At 41.4% G+C, this 16,592-nt stretch overlaps 1 protein-coding gene across 3 annotated transcripts in view; it reads left to right on the top strand.

Annotated features, from left to right (window-relative positions):
- The window catches only part of COL18A1 (collagen type XVIII alpha 1 chain), a 254,440-nt gene that overhangs the window by 181,462 nt on the left and 56,386 nt on the right, over window positions 1-16,592 (top strand). For all 3 annotated transcript variants that reach the window (XM_068245278.1, XM_068245277.1, XM_068245276.1), the window contains 10 exons: window positions 2,263-2,313; window positions 4,046-4,172; window positions 5,472-5,602; window positions 6,128-6,154; window positions 6,308-6,499; window positions 9,018-9,044; window positions 10,317-10,379; window positions 12,751-12,840; window positions 14,196-14,249; window positions 15,725-15,883. In XM_068245278.1, coding sequence (XP_068101379.1) covers window positions 2,263-2,313; window positions 4,046-4,172; window positions 5,472-5,602; window positions 6,128-6,154; window positions 6,308-6,499; window positions 9,018-9,044; window positions 10,317-10,379; window positions 12,751-12,840; window positions 14,196-14,249; window positions 15,725-15,883 — 921 coding nt within the window. The remainder of the gene's footprint in view (window positions 1-2,262; window positions 2,314-4,045; window positions 4,173-5,471; window positions 5,603-6,127; window positions 6,155-6,307; window positions 6,500-9,017; window positions 9,045-10,316; window positions 10,380-12,750; window positions 12,841-14,195; window positions 14,250-15,724; window positions 15,884-16,592) is intronic.

The raw sequence follows: 16,592 nt of genomic DNA, 5'->3' as shown, positions 1-16,592 counted from the left end.
AAATTATCTATCTGGCAGGCAAATCTAACAGAAAATTGTATGGTGTGTACCTAGCATTAGACAATACAATTTAATAAGTGCTGTTGAAAATAGACAAAAAACATGAGAATCCCCCATGAGGAGATGGTCTAGTCCAAAACCTGTCAGATCTTGCAGATTATTACTACCATCTGCAAGTAACAGCAACATAGGAGAAAAGGAATTGATGGCTCATTTTACTCTGGAAGAAATGTACTTCTTATTTGTATGTGTTTACATGTATTTTAAATGTAACTATTTTTCACCATAGTGGCCCTTTAAGTTTACTGAAACTATGCAATCTATGTAGTGAGGTATGTATACAGCGTAGCACATGTAACACTTACATTGCTTGTAAAACATGCAACATAGGTATTCTGTGTATGATGAAAGTTATGCTTTTTGCATGATTTGCTAATTAGATAGCAGCATAAACTCAACAAGCATTGTATGCAGACCTTGAGTTTACTGACTTTATGTGTATATACCTGATGGTCACTTACATTTTTTATTATTGGGTTTTAGACTGCCAAGGATGAAGTTGCACTTTGGCAGTCCATGACACGCCCCTTTATCTCAAGGGACTGAGGAGTGCTGTGTTTGGAGTGGAACACAGTACTTCTCCTCCTACATTGTTCGCAGGCAGAAGAAGATGTAAGTGGTCACATGCCCACTTTTTCAGCCTACCCAAAAAGATGTTTAGAACCCTAAGTCAACACTCTCCATTCTGTCTTTTGTATTTAGTTTTGGAGAGTGGGAGTTTCTGGAATTTGGTTTGGTGTAAAGTGATAAATACAGAATTGGTTATTCGCTCCGGGTTTGACAAATCAAAAAATCCATAAGCAGAACTACAGTATGTCCCATCTGCTCCTATGCTCCCTACTCATTTGTACACTCATCTCAGCAGTTGGACTGAGCAACTGCTGTTCAGTAAGTGCTTTTGTATTTAAAGAAATAACTGTGAATCCTCCATGAGGAGATGGGACTAGTCCAAAACCTGACAGATCTGATTTTCACTACCTACTGTAAGTGACAGCGACATAGGAAAAAAGAAATAGCGCATTTTACTCTGGGAGAAATCTACATTTGTATGCTTGTATTTTAAATGTTATAAAAATTCACAGTAGTTGGCGTTTAAAGAATATCATTACTTATGCCAGTAAGTAAAGTTAGCCTTCCCACCCCATATTGTTACTTTAAAGGATATCCGAGGCGACTAAAAAAAACCTAGCTTTACTAACCTGGGGCTTTATCCAACCCCTAGAGGTCAAGTGTGTCCCTCGCCACAGCTGTGGTCGTCTCCCGGGTCCAGCTGGCAGCCTCTGCAGTATCGCCGACCCCCCATGGGTTGGCATCTTCTGCGCAGGCGCAGTACGCTTCCGGTGACAAAGGTGTGCTTCCGCACGGGGCGGGCGCAAGCCTGTGCATGCGCAGAAGACCACAGGGGCTGCTAGCGGGACCCGGGAGAAGATCGGAGCTGCATTGAGGGACACACGTCACCTCTAGGAGTTGGAAGAAGCCCCAGGTAAGTAGAGTTTTTTTAATCGCCTTGGACAGCCTTTAAACTGCCATATACAGATCATGATCAGGGCAGTGTAGGTGGGTGGGGCATATTTGTTTATAGCACAGCTACCTTATAAGCTGATAAATCTCACATGGTGGTAGTTTTGCTTATATGTAACACACCTTTATTGCTTTAAAATGATACAAGTAAAAGTCATATTTTGACTACTTAAGTAATAAAAGTTACATAGACGTTACAGCGTCTTCTAAACATGGACACCACTGCTGTCATCAGATAAGATGTTCTCCACTGGCAGCTGGCAAGGTTACATTTTACAATAATAAATGCATCCAGCTGCTGTAGTATCAGAGAGATGCGTTTAATGTAGCCTCCTTTGAGTTAACTGATGAGAATTGGGGTTTCTGACCATCAAAAGCTCACAAAAGTTGATGGTTTTTGTTTTGGTTTTTTTTTAATGTGGACCGAAATAAAGATCCTACATACATGAAGACTCTAGATACAAAACTTATATTGCACTATACTGCCATCTAGTGATGATGTTGGTCATTGCATTTAATAAATATCTACAGTATGTGCTATTTTACTTATTTTGTTGAGATCCTTGCACCACCTGGTGGTAGTACCAGGATGCTGCTCATAAGCTGTTGTGCTTTATGAAGGCTACTGGTGGAATTTGAGGAAAAAAATGTGTATACATATGTTTTTCTTTCTTGTTGCAGATATCTGGAGACTTTGGCAGCGGTGATATCTCAGAAACAAGTGTGGTTGAGGTAAGGTAAAGGCATCAAACAGCAGGAGCATAATTTTGGGGCTCCCTGTTCCTCTGAAACAAAGCAATAGTAATCCTCTCTCGCTAGGGAGTAATCTCATTGGTCCTTTTATACAGATGACCAATGAGAGTCCACCCTGCTGAGGTAGGATTCCTATCAGTTTGTTTCAGTCCAATGGGAAACCCCAACAGTGTGCTTGTGCTAGGGCTTCAATTGGTATTGCAGTACTTGTCCCTAGCAGAGGAAGCAGAAGCAGTGGGATACGAAGAAGGCAGGAGATGATAGATGAAGGCAGAAGATGACAAAAGAAGGTTTACAGAAACTATAAAATAGTCATGGTATGCATGGTGTTCTAAAACGTTATCATGACTTCGGCTGTGTTTTCAGTCTAAGTCACCCTCCAAGACCACATGTGAGCCGACTTCCGGGGCTAGCCCTGCCCCCTAGCAGACGAGTGCTATGACGCATCAGTGGTACTCTGTATCTCTGATACAGAGTGTGCCATGGCATTCATCTGCAAGGGGGTGGGGCTAAGCACCGGAAGTCACTGCACGCCAGCTCGGAGGGTAAGTTAGACTGCTGAGGTCATAACTTTGTAGAAGAACACCATGAATACTAGGTCTTTTTTAGACTGTATAATCTCTTTAAAGGGAACCTAAACTGAGAAGGATATGGATTTTTCCTTTTATAATAATACCAGTTGCCTGACTCTCCTGTTGATCCTGTGTCTGTAATACGTTTAGCCACAGCCCCTGAACAAGCATGCAGATCAGGTGCTCTGACTGAAGTCGGACTGGATTAGCTGCATGGTTGTTTCAGGTGTGTGATTCAGCCATTACTATAGCCAAAGATCAGCAGGACAGCCAAGCAACTGGTATTGTTTAAAAGGAAACATCCATATCCCTTTCAGTTTAGGTTCCCTTTAAAGAGACTCTGTAACATTAAAAAGATCCCCTGGGGGGTACTCACCTCGGGTGGGGGAAGCCTCCGGATCCTAATGAGGCTTCCCACACCGTCCTCTGTCCCACGGGGGTCTCGCCGCAGCCCTCTGAACAGCCGGCCACTGTGCCGACTGTCAGTTCAATATTTACCTTTGCTGGCTCCAGCGGGGGCGCTGTGGCGGCTTTCCGTTCCGAACTACACGGAAATACCCGATCTCATTCGGGTCCGCTCTACTGCGCAGGCGCAGGAAACTTGCGCCTGCGCAGTAGAGCAGATCCGATGGCGATCGGGTATTTCCATGTAGTTCGGAGCCGACAGCCGTCAGAGCGCCTGCGCAGGAGCCAGGAAGGTAAATATTGACGTCACCGCTGCACGGACTCCACGGAGGGCTGCAGCGAGACCCCTGACGCATGGAGGACGGCGTGGGAAGCCTCATCAGGATCCGGAGGCTTCCCCCACCCGAGGTGAGTACCCCCCAGGGGATCTTTTCATGTTACAGATCCTCTTTAAGGTGAATTTGAGAGATGAAAAGTTAACAGATGAAAGCAGAAGAAGGTGACAGAACTGAGGAATGTATATGGCAATCAGCCTAGTGAGGGACACTGTCCGTTCTCATAGGCTTCCATTGAGTCTATCGGCATCTGCTGCATCGATGATCCATTTCTGTGTCTGTGATTATTGCATGGAAAGAGTTCTCCCACTTTATGGGTTAATGTGGGGACAGGGAATTAACTTCCAATAAGGTGTAAATAGCCGTTATATTTATTTCTGCTTCCTTTTTGTTAACCAGGTGACTCAGGCTCCACCAGTACCGAGAGAGCAGCCTCCTATCACAGTACCCCCCCTGCAGATTCCTCAGGAAAGGGAGACCGTGATCACAAGGGTGGAAGAGGTTGTGAAGAGAGTTGAAGTTGCAGGTTTGGAAAATGTTTTGTTACACAATTTTTGTTTTAGATCGAAATAATGTTTACATTTTGGAGAATTGTCTATTATTCTGTGTAGGGTACAAATTTCTGTGGTGATCAAAAAAAAAGCTTGGGTAGGATACTTAACAATTATATACAAAATTGTCTAGTAGTTTAAAGGGTGTGGCTTGAGTCATTGACTGATGCTGGAAATTTGCAGGCCTTCCATTCTGCTCATATTCCCCCCACCCCCATAAAAAAACCAATAAACATTGTGCGCTCCACCATTCCAATTTGCATGTAATTCCTCCCTGTACCATCTATCTTGCTTCCACCCTACTCAAACATTGTCCCTCAAGAATTGTGCCTTTTTACTGCTTCCATACCCCGAACCTCTAATTTTTTCCATTCCCACTCACCAAACTAGTGACCCATTCGATTTTTTCCCTTGCTCCTATCATTCCCTGTGCCCACCTGTCTTGCTCCTACCACCCTGCCTCAAAACATTGGGCCTTTCCATCCCGCTAAAACCAATTACCCAACCCCAAAATACTTAGGCCGTGCTGCCTCTGCCCCCCTCCCCATTCCTGGACTCATGCATGGTCAGAGAACCCAGCTTGTGTGGCAAACAGTGATCCTGGTGATAATTGCAGGCTAGGTGTCTCCCTGGCAGACTGCTGCACACAGTGGAAGCCACTGGTACTAAATAATAATACATTACTTCTTGGCTATGAATTGTAGCAGTGCTTGCCATCAAGATTAGCAACTATCATATTACTTTGTCTGTTGTCACCCTCCCCAATTCAGTAACCTTTAGAAACACTGGTATCCAGTACACATTTCTAGACTGCAATCCAAATATCTAAACCCCTCAACTCTTCCCAGTTTGGAGGCAACCTGAACCACGAGTGGCTAATTGTCCACGTTAACTTTTTGTATCTCCACTAAAATCCAGCCATACTTCACTAGAGGGGACTCCCTTCTTTTTCTGCATCCTCCTTTTTGTCTCTCACTTGAAACAAAGCAGTCATGTAATAAATTTGTGTATTATGTTTATGTAAATGGAAATTACAGAGTTAGGTATACTATGGGTATGGGAAATGGATATCCTCACTTGAAAATCTCTGTAAACCCAGGAGGAGAAAGTCATTTGCCCAATCAAAACCAGCTACTGATGATTAATAAGCTGGCAGCTGCTTAATGACTTAGTGCCCTCCTTTGGTCAGTGGAAATTTCCTTGCTAGGGTAATTTTTCTTTCATCGCTGACAATGGGTAACACTGCAAAACAATTCTGGAACCTTCTGTTACAGGTCAACCAGGACAGAAGGGAGCGAAAGGAGACACAGGGGATCGAGGTGAAAGAGGTGAAATGGGACCAGCTGGGCCCAAAGGAGATTCGGGAGTCAGTACAAGTGCAGGTGGAGGCCCTAAAGGGGACAAGGTGGGTATGGTGACTGCTGTAGGCCTGCTCCACTAAGATTTAGTTTGTTTTTGGTGGGGTTTTACATCTTTAATTATATGTCAAATGCTAAAAGTGCAGTATTATTTCAGAAGTGAGTTTCCTGGGAATTCACAGCAGGTGGAATTGGCTCACTCGGCTGAATGGCCGGCTGGACGCCAGACGTCTATGGCTCTATATTCAGCGATCCTGTCATTCCTTCCGCCAGCCGCTTCCACCTGCTGCCCACTCTGCAAATTCATTGCTGTTATAGCCGTACCACATTTATAGCAGATAAGAGTTGCTTTATTGATCACATCTACCTGACAACAAATCAGCTGCCAGAGTTTAGATGATCTTTTAATATGGCTTTAACAAACATGAAAATTGGTGAAAATGAACATTTCATTGCAGTACAAAGAGGCCTTAGTGGTCTTTTCATAAATGATACCATGATTCTTGTTTTCTGTTAATTATCTGTTTACAGATCATACAGTACATTAATGCTTTCAATTTCTGTTAATTTAGGGTCAAAAGGGAGAGCTTGGAATTAAAGTGAGTGTCCGAAATATACGGTCTATCTATCTATCTATCTATCTATCTATCTATCTATCTATCTATCTATCTATCTATCTATCTATCGCTTGAGCTTACTTTTGTTTGTGGTTCCTGTTTCAATATGTTGAACAAGTCATTGTTTGTCTTTAGGGTGGTGCAGGATTTGGATATCCTGGTCCAAAGGGACAGAAGGGAGAACTTGGACAAACAGGCCCAGCCGGACCTCCTGGACCTCCCGGGCCTTCAGTTGTGCAGAAAGCTGATGGCACAACTGTGACGCAGATCACTGGACCAAGAGGTCCTCCAGGGCCTCCAGGGCCACCTGGAAAAGAAGGAGAGCCTGTAAGTAACTGTTATGGTGGTTTTGTCTCTGTTCTGTATTAGATATAGCTATAGTTATATTAGCTATAATTTGTCAACAAAAAAGGTGAATTTCGCTCTACCTCGGTCACCAAGACAGTGCTGGAACTAGGCGACTGAACTCAAAGGAGTAGGAGAAAAAAAACCTGAAGGTCCCGCACAATGTCTATGGTCTAAAAATGTATCCAACTTTATTGAGACAGGTAAAAGCCAAACAGCCTGGTAGCTAAGTTATAAAACTGCTGATTTGTTGCACATACTGTCTCAAAGAATGTTTGTACTTATGCATGTTACAAAAGAAAGTTGGATCCACCAGCCCAGAGGGTCCCAATAGAGCTGTGTGGGTCCCAGCTGCTGTGGCAAATTTCCCCTCACCCCAGCTGTGAATCTTCATTTGTTTGATCATCCATCTAATAGTGCCCATACACGGTACAATAAAAACTTTCGATTTTACCATGTATTCGACCAAAACGATCAAATCGAATGAAAGTTGAAAAGAATCCTTTTTTTTATAAAAAAAAACAAAAAAAAAAACGATTATCCGTTTTGTTTTTTTAATAAAAATCCGATCGGACATGTTGGAAAAAATCTTTATATTCGAGCTAACGGAATAATCGAAATAAATTCTCTAATTTAAAAAAAATGAAAAGATTGTACCATGTATGGGCACCTTAAGCATACAAACTCAAAGCTAATCTGAAGGTTGGAGCTTCCGACCTCACAACTATAGATAATAACAGCAAGCTCCACCTCCTGCTTTCTTTCATATATGAGTTACTGCTTCAAAGTGATGTGACAACTTTATTTCAGCACAACTACTACCCTCTGGTTAGGCAAGTGACAAAATATCTTACTCGGAAGTCAAGGTTAAGTTGTATCAATTCCATTACGATGACAATAGGACATATAATCTTAAAGGTCCCAGCACATTTCCTCCAGGTGTTGTAAAGTAATATTATGGTCTTTATTTTGGGGTAATCAGATACGATTTCCTAAGCCTACACTTTTCCGCTATAAACAAAAATGAGGCCTAGGAGTTCCCAATCTCAATCACTATTACCATGGCCCTCAGATCTTACATCTGGTTAGCTTATACAAGGGGAGTGAGTTACCTCTTTGGGCGTATTTCAATGTACCACATGGCTGCTTTCTCATCTCAGATGGGAGCGGTGTCTATAAGTAGCATCTTTCTATATGACACACAATCAAGTACTCCAGGAAACTGCTATCATCCTTCTTTCCTATGATGTCTCTAATAATCCAACTTTGCCCCTAGCCTGTGAGAAGCAGCTTTTAGTTGGTGGGAAGCTTATGGAATGTCTTCGGTTTATCATATGCTGGATGGTCAGGGGATAAAAAGCTGGGAACTCCTACAGGAAAAATACCATATCCCCAGCACTAAGAAATTCCACTTTCTTCATTTGAAGCATTGGTTAGCCTCGCTTGTAAGAAATCACCAGGCCTTTCCAGTGCCCTTAACCAGGTTTGAGAGAATATATGTTAATAATGCACTAACTAAACGATTTCTGTCAGAGCTATATGCCACAATAAAAGATGTATCAGGTGGTTTTAAAGCAGACCTGAAGTGAGACGGGATTTGGAGGCTGAAATATTTATTTCCTTTTGAACAATACCAGTTGCCTGGCCATCTTGCTGATCCTCTGCCTCTTATACTTTCAGCCATAGACCCTGAACAAGCATGCAGATCACATGTTTCTGACTGAAGTCTGACTAGATTAAGGCACGATTCCCTTGTTCCAGCGCTGTCCTCCCACCCCCGCCCCTTCAAATCTGCCATCAAGGGAGGCTTCAGATCCTTGATTGCTCCTAAAGATGCGAGGTTCTGTACTGTGCATGAACGATCATGCATGGGCAGTGCGGAGCGGCCCATCATCGAGACCACTCAGGCTAATGGTCTTTAGCATGTACTGTAACAGAAACCTTCGTATTTTGTTTCTTTTTTAGTGTAAAAAAAAAGGTTAACACAACCACTCGTGAGAGCAAAAATGTGCATTATGTTCTGTTTAGTTGTAATGGCAACTAATAAAAAAAAAAAAAGCAGGAAGATGATTTTTAGCAACTGTGACAAACGTTAATTTGGTCCATAGACCATAAAAATGTGAGAGGCACTGCTGTAATGAGCAATAGTGTCTTCTTATGAATGTGTATGTAATCATGTCTAGCAACAATCATTTTCCTAATGGAAGGACCGTAAGCAAGACCGTGCAAGTCATAACATGCCTCTTTGGCCAGCTAAAGTTCTATAGTCAGCCATGGATCCAAACCTATTTATAAATGTAAATGTATGTTTCAAGCGCGGTACAAGGTACAGAGAATCATGGTTTTGTGGTATAGAGATTGAGGTGAAGCCATGCAGGCAAGCACACTATGGAAAAGCCATATGAAATTGCAGAGGAAGGACAATCAGATGATGTTTAGTAAAGATAGCTCAGCTTAGCAAGTCACAGACGTCCTACTGACATCTCTTCTCTGATTACAGGGTGATCCCGGTGAAGATGGCAAAACTGTAAGTTATTCCTGTCCAAGCCTTACGCTCATTCATATTCAGTTGCAAGAAATATAATGTCTGTTCTTAAGAATTGCTGTGATCTGATCAGGGCTGAATTTATATTTTATAGCCATAAGGACAAAAGAACTCCACCCAAGTAAAACAAATTACACAGGATGAGCTATATATCAATTCACAAGTATATAGTAGGTAACTTGGATCATAGAAATAGTTCTTTATAATATCTGGCTCTAGCATTTGAGCTAAATGGCAGGTTGTATGAATTGTAATCATAAGTTAATGTGTGGGCTTTAGCCTTACAGATTCTAAACCTAACGTAAAAAACATGTATCTGCCCATTTACTATCTAGTCACCTATATGAGCTTAGAATTAAAGAAAAAAAAAATTTTCTTTTCATTTTTACACATTGCACAGTCTTCAGCAGATACCCTTTTAAGGTACACACACAGATACACCATTAGTGTCACCTGTGAGGTTCAAGTTAGATCCTGAAAATTGCACCATGGGAAATGAACATTGTACATTGTTGGGGGATACACGAGCAGCATGTACTGTTGTAATGTGAGGTATGGGGGGACAATGGAGAATCTCCATATGGCTTCTAACATGCAGGGTATGTAGGGGAGCAGTGTGATCGGGGGCTGCTCTTTTTTAAAGATCCATTGTGCCGGGTCTTTTGAAGTGGATCAGAGATAAACTTTTACTCATTGCATAATTGTGTTCCTTTCATATAGTTTATAGGGCAATCCTCAAGCCAAGTACACTTTTTGTTTTGTGTTAATACTCTAATCCCCTATAAACTAAACAAGCCTCGCCCACAGCTTCTCCAGAGTGCCTTGGCACTCTGAGCCTTAGTAACAAGGGCTTATGGGAGCTCAGTCTGGGCAGGAGGAGGAGGAGGTTACTAGCCAGAGATTTCAGAGGCAGCGGGGAGGAGAGGGGAGTGAAGTTTTCACAGGCTGAGAGGGTGGAGATGCAGAGTAGCTTTCCTGTGTGTAATGTGACAAATGGACGCTCTCATTGTATCACAGGAATAAATAATCGTATACTGTTAAAGCTGTTTGCAGCTAGATTTGCTGTGTAAACTATCTAAACTTTAGATAAGATATATAGACAAGTTACTTGTCAAAGTTAGTTTTTCATCTCGGATCCGCTTTAAGGAACACGGGGAAACCTGTACACCAAGACTGAATTTTATCTAGCATGTGTACATATCAATAGTGCGTAATGTAGTATTGATTGAGTTTGTTATTGTTTGGTATACTCAGGGCGATGTTGGACCTCAGGGATTCCCAGGAACACCAGGAGATTCTGGACAGAAAGGAGATAAGGTATGTTCATGTTCAGATGTATGCTTTGATTCACTTTAATTATTGCACACATTGGGGCAGATTTATTAAAACCACTGCAATGAGAATTTGAACAAATCTGGTGCAAAACAGGTGCAGAATTGTAGAGTAACCATCAGAATCACTGAATTAAAAAAATGATCTTCTTGCTTCAGGTTTATTTGGTTACTTATCACACAAAGTACTTCTGTGCACAAAAATAGTTTTTGAGCAGTCCAGTATAATAAGTGCTGGATCCAGGATGAGTCGTTTCACATAGAAATCTTGCAACATCTACTCAGAATGGCCAAGAGGCGCCAAGGATAGAGATACCTCCACCACACCAAGTCTACTGGGCACTCACCAAATAGTCTGGACACAAAATCATAAAGGTCCTTTACGGGCAGCCTCCCTGCCTCTCCTGCATCTCTTCTCTCCGAGGATACAAAGTTTTCCCCTAGGTGATTTTGAAACACCATATTAATACAACGCCTTTAACTTCCCTGGCGGTAAGCCCGAGCTGAGCTCGGGCTATGCCGCGCAGGGGGAGATCTCAGCCCCTGGTGGGGCGATTTTCATTTTGTAAATTGCTGTGCGCGCAGCCAGCACTTTGCTAGCCGCGCGCACAGCTTGATCGCCGCCGCTCTGCGGCGATCGGCCGCACGCAGCGGCTGAAGAGGGCCCCCCCGCCAGAGCCCTGCGCTGCCCGGATAAATGAGTTCCGGGCAGCGCTATGGGCTGGATCGTGTGTCCCTGACGTCAGGACGTCGGCTGACGTCCATGACGTCATCCCGATCGTCGCCATGGCGACAGGAGAAGCCAAACAGGGGAACGCCTTATATACGCGTTCCCCTGTTTGCTATTGATGCCGGCGACGATCGGACTAGAGGGCCACATGCGCCCTCTAGTGGTGTTTCATGTAGCTACCACTCTGGTAGCTTTACATGAAACATTAAAAAAAAATAAAAAAAAATTGGAATTCTGCAATTTTTGCAGAAAAAATTAACCGCCAAGGAGGTTAAAGCCACCAGCAAGCAAGAGTAGACTAGACTAAAATTGACAGAACTTTTTCACCTACTTTTTGATACTTTTCAATTCAATTTCAAAAAAGTTTTTTTAACAAGATGAAATATCTCATAGGAGAAAATTCAGGAGAAATGTTAACGGGAATCGTTCCCATAGCGTAAAACCATATAAAATATTAAGAAAATGATTATTATAAACATTCCAAATATCCACTCACAATTTTGCAGTTGTTTTTACTATTTTAAAGCTAGTTTACTATTTAATATAAGCACAGGGTAACAGCTTATACTGTATGCACTGGGGTGGACACATGCCAGTTTTTTTCAAAAAGGGGCCAAGATTAAAATCAGCAAGTATGTTGCACTATTGATTTGTGTCTAATTAAAAAAAAATATGGAGGTCACCATATTTATTTCCTTTTAAGCAATACACATTACCTGGCTGCTCTGCTGATTTGCATTTGGCTGCAGTAGTGTCAGAATAACACTAGAAACAAGCATGCAGCTAATCGTGTCAGATCTGACAATTATGTCAGAAAAGCCTGATGTACTGCACACTTGTTCAGGGTTCATGGCTGGATCACTGGATACCTGGCAACTGGTATTGCTTAAAAGGAAATAAATATGGCAGCCTCCATATACCTCTCACTTCAGTTGTCCTTTAAAGGAACTATAAGTTCCACTACAGTAAAAAAAAAGAGAGTAATTAATTATCCTTGTTTTAAAAAGGCATCAAAAATCCCTCTAGCTTCAGTTGTCCTTTTAACCCTTAAATCCTAATTCCTAACCCTTACCACCACCACCCCTAACGCAGCCAGGCAGCTGGTATTGTTTAAAGTGAACTAAATATGGTAGTCTCCATATGCCTCTCACTTCATTTGTCCTTTAAAAGAACTACAAGTTCCACTACCGTAAAAAAAAAAAAAAAAAAAAAAACAAGAGTACTGGTAATTCATTATCCTTGTTTTAAAAAACATAAAAAACCATATATTAAAATATGCCATGAGTATAAGATATCATTATTTTTTAAATTATATGAACATTTTTTTTCTCATTTTATCACCTCGAAATCCCTGTTGCTGACTTTCAGTTGGTGAATTTTGAGGTCAAGGGAAAACAAAAACAATTACATATGAATGCTAGGACTGTTATATAATGTATTCATGTGGCAGAGAGTAGGCTATTATTATGATATGATTATAGATTTTGATTATGGTAGGGATTCGCTTGTGAGCTCCTTTAAGAGACAGATAATTACATGAATTTTTGATGTTGTTTTTAAAGTGTTGCGGCTGTCAGCACTATTTAAATATATAATAATAATAATAAAATGTTTTTTTTTCCCAAAGGGTGATCCGGGCATTGGAAGTAGAGGTCCTCCAGGCCCACCTGGACCACCAGGCCCACCTGGGTTAGGCAGCTCCAAGACGGATAAGTTGGTAAGTAAGGGGTTATATCAAATGAGTGGGCGCCATGGTGATTTACCAGTGATTATCACTCTCACCTTACCATACCATAAGTGTTTTTTTTATGGTCACAGAATGGACACACGTGTTTCTTCTTGTTCTTATTCACAAGAAATGTATTGCTAGTTTTAGAGAAAAATAATAATTTTGTCAATTTTATAGTTTGCATGTTAGTAACTATTACTACAGACAGATCCAAGACAGCAATCTAAGGGGGGTCCAGAGAGAACATACAACAATTGAGTGCAATAAGGAGCTTAGCAGAGTGGCTGCATATTGATATTTGTTTCTAGAGTTGATTTTTTTCTTGATTCAGAAGATGTTGTGGACTATTCTTCATTTCTCAGAATTATCGTCATCAAAATGCTTAGTTGAAGAAAATTTTTCTCTTGACTGACCAAATATTCCAAAGCTGCAGCCACAACTTCCTGATTGCACTCAAACCTTTTTCCCACAAGTGATCTTTCAAACTGGAGAATACTTAAATCACCTGGGGGTGGCTTGGCAAAAAACGTTGGTGACGATGGAGTTTAAAGGCAGTCATCACAACAGCCAACTTGTGGGCAGGAGTATAGTATCCTTGATCACTTCCTGATAGCTTTTATCAAGTTATCTACAAAGCACATAGTCAATCATGTGAGCTCTGTCAGCATCCCAGAAGATGAATGCCATGATTTTTCCAGCACTGGGTTGAGTGTGGAATTTTCAGATAAAATCATGGTGTTTCTGCTCTATGGATGGTCCTTTTTTCCGCTCTGGATTGAAGTGTTTTTTTTCAAATATAACAGCTTGTTGTAATCTGCCTTTTCTGAATTTTGCCAAAAGCTCTTGTGACCCAGCCTCCGGCTGTTCTAACATTTTTTAAATGTTGGAAACATCCACTAAAATTGATGCTAAAGTTCCGTATGACACCTCTGTATGCTCCACTATTTTTTGAATAGTCAGCTTCTGGTCAGCCATAATCATGTCATGGATCCTGGTAACTCCCTACTGACACCATCTTTTCACATCTTTTATAGATTCACCAAATATTTATAGTGTTTGGAAGGATCAAATTTCAGAAATTACCTCAACACACCTTACTTAATTTTGTGCAAATGATAAATAATTTGCGTTAGGAACTGTGACAATAAGCATGAAAAGTATTACCCAAAAATACATTAAAAGTGTGAGCTGAAACCGAAACTGTGATAGGACTCAGACTTATTGGTCCATCCTTGTGTTCGGTGTGATGCATAATCTGGCATAGCCCAAAGATTTGGTGAGGGAGTATTGAGGGGAGTTTTGTATGTTTTCTGTGTCATGTAACCACTGCTTTTGTATTGCAGACATTCATAGATATGGAGGGCTCCGGTTATGGTCCAGATTTGGAAAACCTTAAGGTAGGTCACCACTAAGAGCTCAAGAAACAGACGTCTTTCATTATTTCAGTACCTTCCTGGATAAGTAAAAATGTGCATATTTGAATTTGAACTGCTTCATACTTCACCATGGGCAGTAGAGGTGTTGATCTGTATTCACCACTCAGCACTGCTGCCTGTGTGAACAAGCCCTGATGTGACCATAATGATGACAAAGATTCTGACTAGCCATGAAGGCCCTGGCCAGTCAGTACATTTGTTGCATTATTCATACAGAGCTTTTTTTACAGTCAAAAATACATTTGGGAATTTTCTATTTGTTCAAATCAATTTTCTGAAGCAAAACAAATTAATAAAAGTTTGCTTGATGAAGAGAAATTTTGCATATTATTTTTTTATTTGTTCAGTCATATTAATCAAAGCAGCATCAACCCAGAATCATTTAATTATTAATTCATCTTTATTGAATATCTTCGATTACCCTGGTTACATTTTTACCGTCTCTCCTACGCATATCACTTTTAGATACTTTCCTCATGTGTTGAGTGGATATTATAAATAAAATAATTTATATAATAAAAAATTGAATGAATAATTACATTTTTTCCTGGACTGGTACTGCTTTTGGATAGTCATTTTTGTTCTACTATAGTTGTGTGCTCCTTATCCTTAGCACATCCCAGGATTATATTATTGACCTAAATGGTATGGTGCTTGTCCAATATTTTTGTCTGTAAGATCTGGCTCACACAGGTGTCGGGGCAGCAGTGTCCTCCGATGCCAAATTATTTTCTTCTACCGAGCAGAACAGTATTTGGCAACCATTGGCGGTGCTTTCCGCCATTTGGTCATCTCGTTCCATTTTGCCTCCCATAGGGAACATGGAACCCCCAAACTTAGCCGATTCTGGCCAATGAAGTTAGAGTCCAGGATGAGGCAAGACGCTTGAGATCTACTTTACACGAATGAAGGGAAATGCTGGTAACGTTGTTGAAAACAACTGCTTCCATTCACATGAATGGAAGTGGCTATTGATCCCTTTAAACGTCGCCTTTATCGCCTGCCAGGAATGACACATTTACCGCTGCCAACCATGTGTCTGAACCAGCCCTAAATCAACATATTATTGAACCTTTTTTGGCCATAAATAATGTGACCTTTGAAATAATCCTTTTCATGTTTCCAAAAAAAGGAATTGCAAGTTAAATCATGATCCATTACATATGTTATCACAAGCAAAAGCTCGTTCTAATTTTCTGAAAAGAGATCTATTTGAAAATCGCTCTGTACCAATTAATAGGACATTTGCATGTGACTTGTGTTTCCATCATTCTGATGTTGCACTATGTATGACCAACTTTACAGAAAAAAACAAGTAAGAAAATAATCCTTGTGATGTTTAGATGGGAAACCCTTTATCTGATTTTTCTAGGAAACCTTTTATCTGATATTCCAGTAGATCTAAACTTTCCTCCTCTTTTCTGTTTATTTGCCAGGGACCACCTGGTTTGCCTGGTCCACCTGGTCCTCCCGGTGTACCTGGATTGCCTGGTGTGCCAGGAACCTTTGGAGTAAACCAAACAGGAATACCAGGACCCCCTGGATTGCCTGGTCGCCCTGGACAAGATGGAATGTCTGGTCCCCCTGGCCCTCCGGTGAGTTTACATATTCTGCCTGTACTTTGTGAGAAAGAGCTTTTAGTGAAATAGTATAAATTACTGCCAACTAAGCATGAACAGAGCCAGCATCCTTGTGGATGTAAGAATTCTGGTTATGTTTAGTACCAAACAAACCTGAACTGAAAAATAAAAGTAAAAAAAAAAGAATGCACACATCATACTCACCTCCCATATAGTCTGTGCATCAAACTCTTTCTTCTCTCTGGCACTCCATTGATCCGCCGTGATTGATAACATTTTCCGTCCTCCATTTTAAAGTTGGCGCTGACCTCTTGAAAGCTTCCGGGTCAAAATTCTGTGAACCTGTGATATCTTCTTGAGTGCGGACACGCACACAGGGTCGGACTGGGACACTGGGGGCCCACCAAAGAAATTTCAACCTGGGCCCCACACATCCCATGATTGCGGTGAAAAAAGAGCGTGACCATGCACCGGAAGGTGGGCATGGTCATGATGTATTATGGACAGGGCCAAATGTACATGATCTTAGCAGCATTGTAATTCAGAGACACTGCTGCCCAGCAAAACTGTGCATAGAGTCCCCTCCTTCAAAATAAAGTAATGTCCTACTTTGCAGAGGTTGCGACCACAAAGGTTGCAGAGGTTGCGACCACATCAGGGCCCCGAAGGGCCCTCCCTCAACTACAATATTAGCTTTCTATTGGTCCTGTACTCATAATAATCA

Source organism: Hyperolius riggenbachi, chromosome 7 (genome assembly GCF_040937935.1).
Source record: "Hyperolius riggenbachi isolate aHypRig1 chromosome 7, aHypRig1.pri, whole genome shotgun sequence".
Lineage (NCBI taxonomy): Eukaryota > Metazoa > Chordata > Amphibia > Anura > Hyperoliidae > Hyperolius > Hyperolius riggenbachi.
The sequence above is the reverse complement of the archived record's forward strand: the minus strand, read 5'-3'. Positions and strand labels throughout refer to the sequence as shown.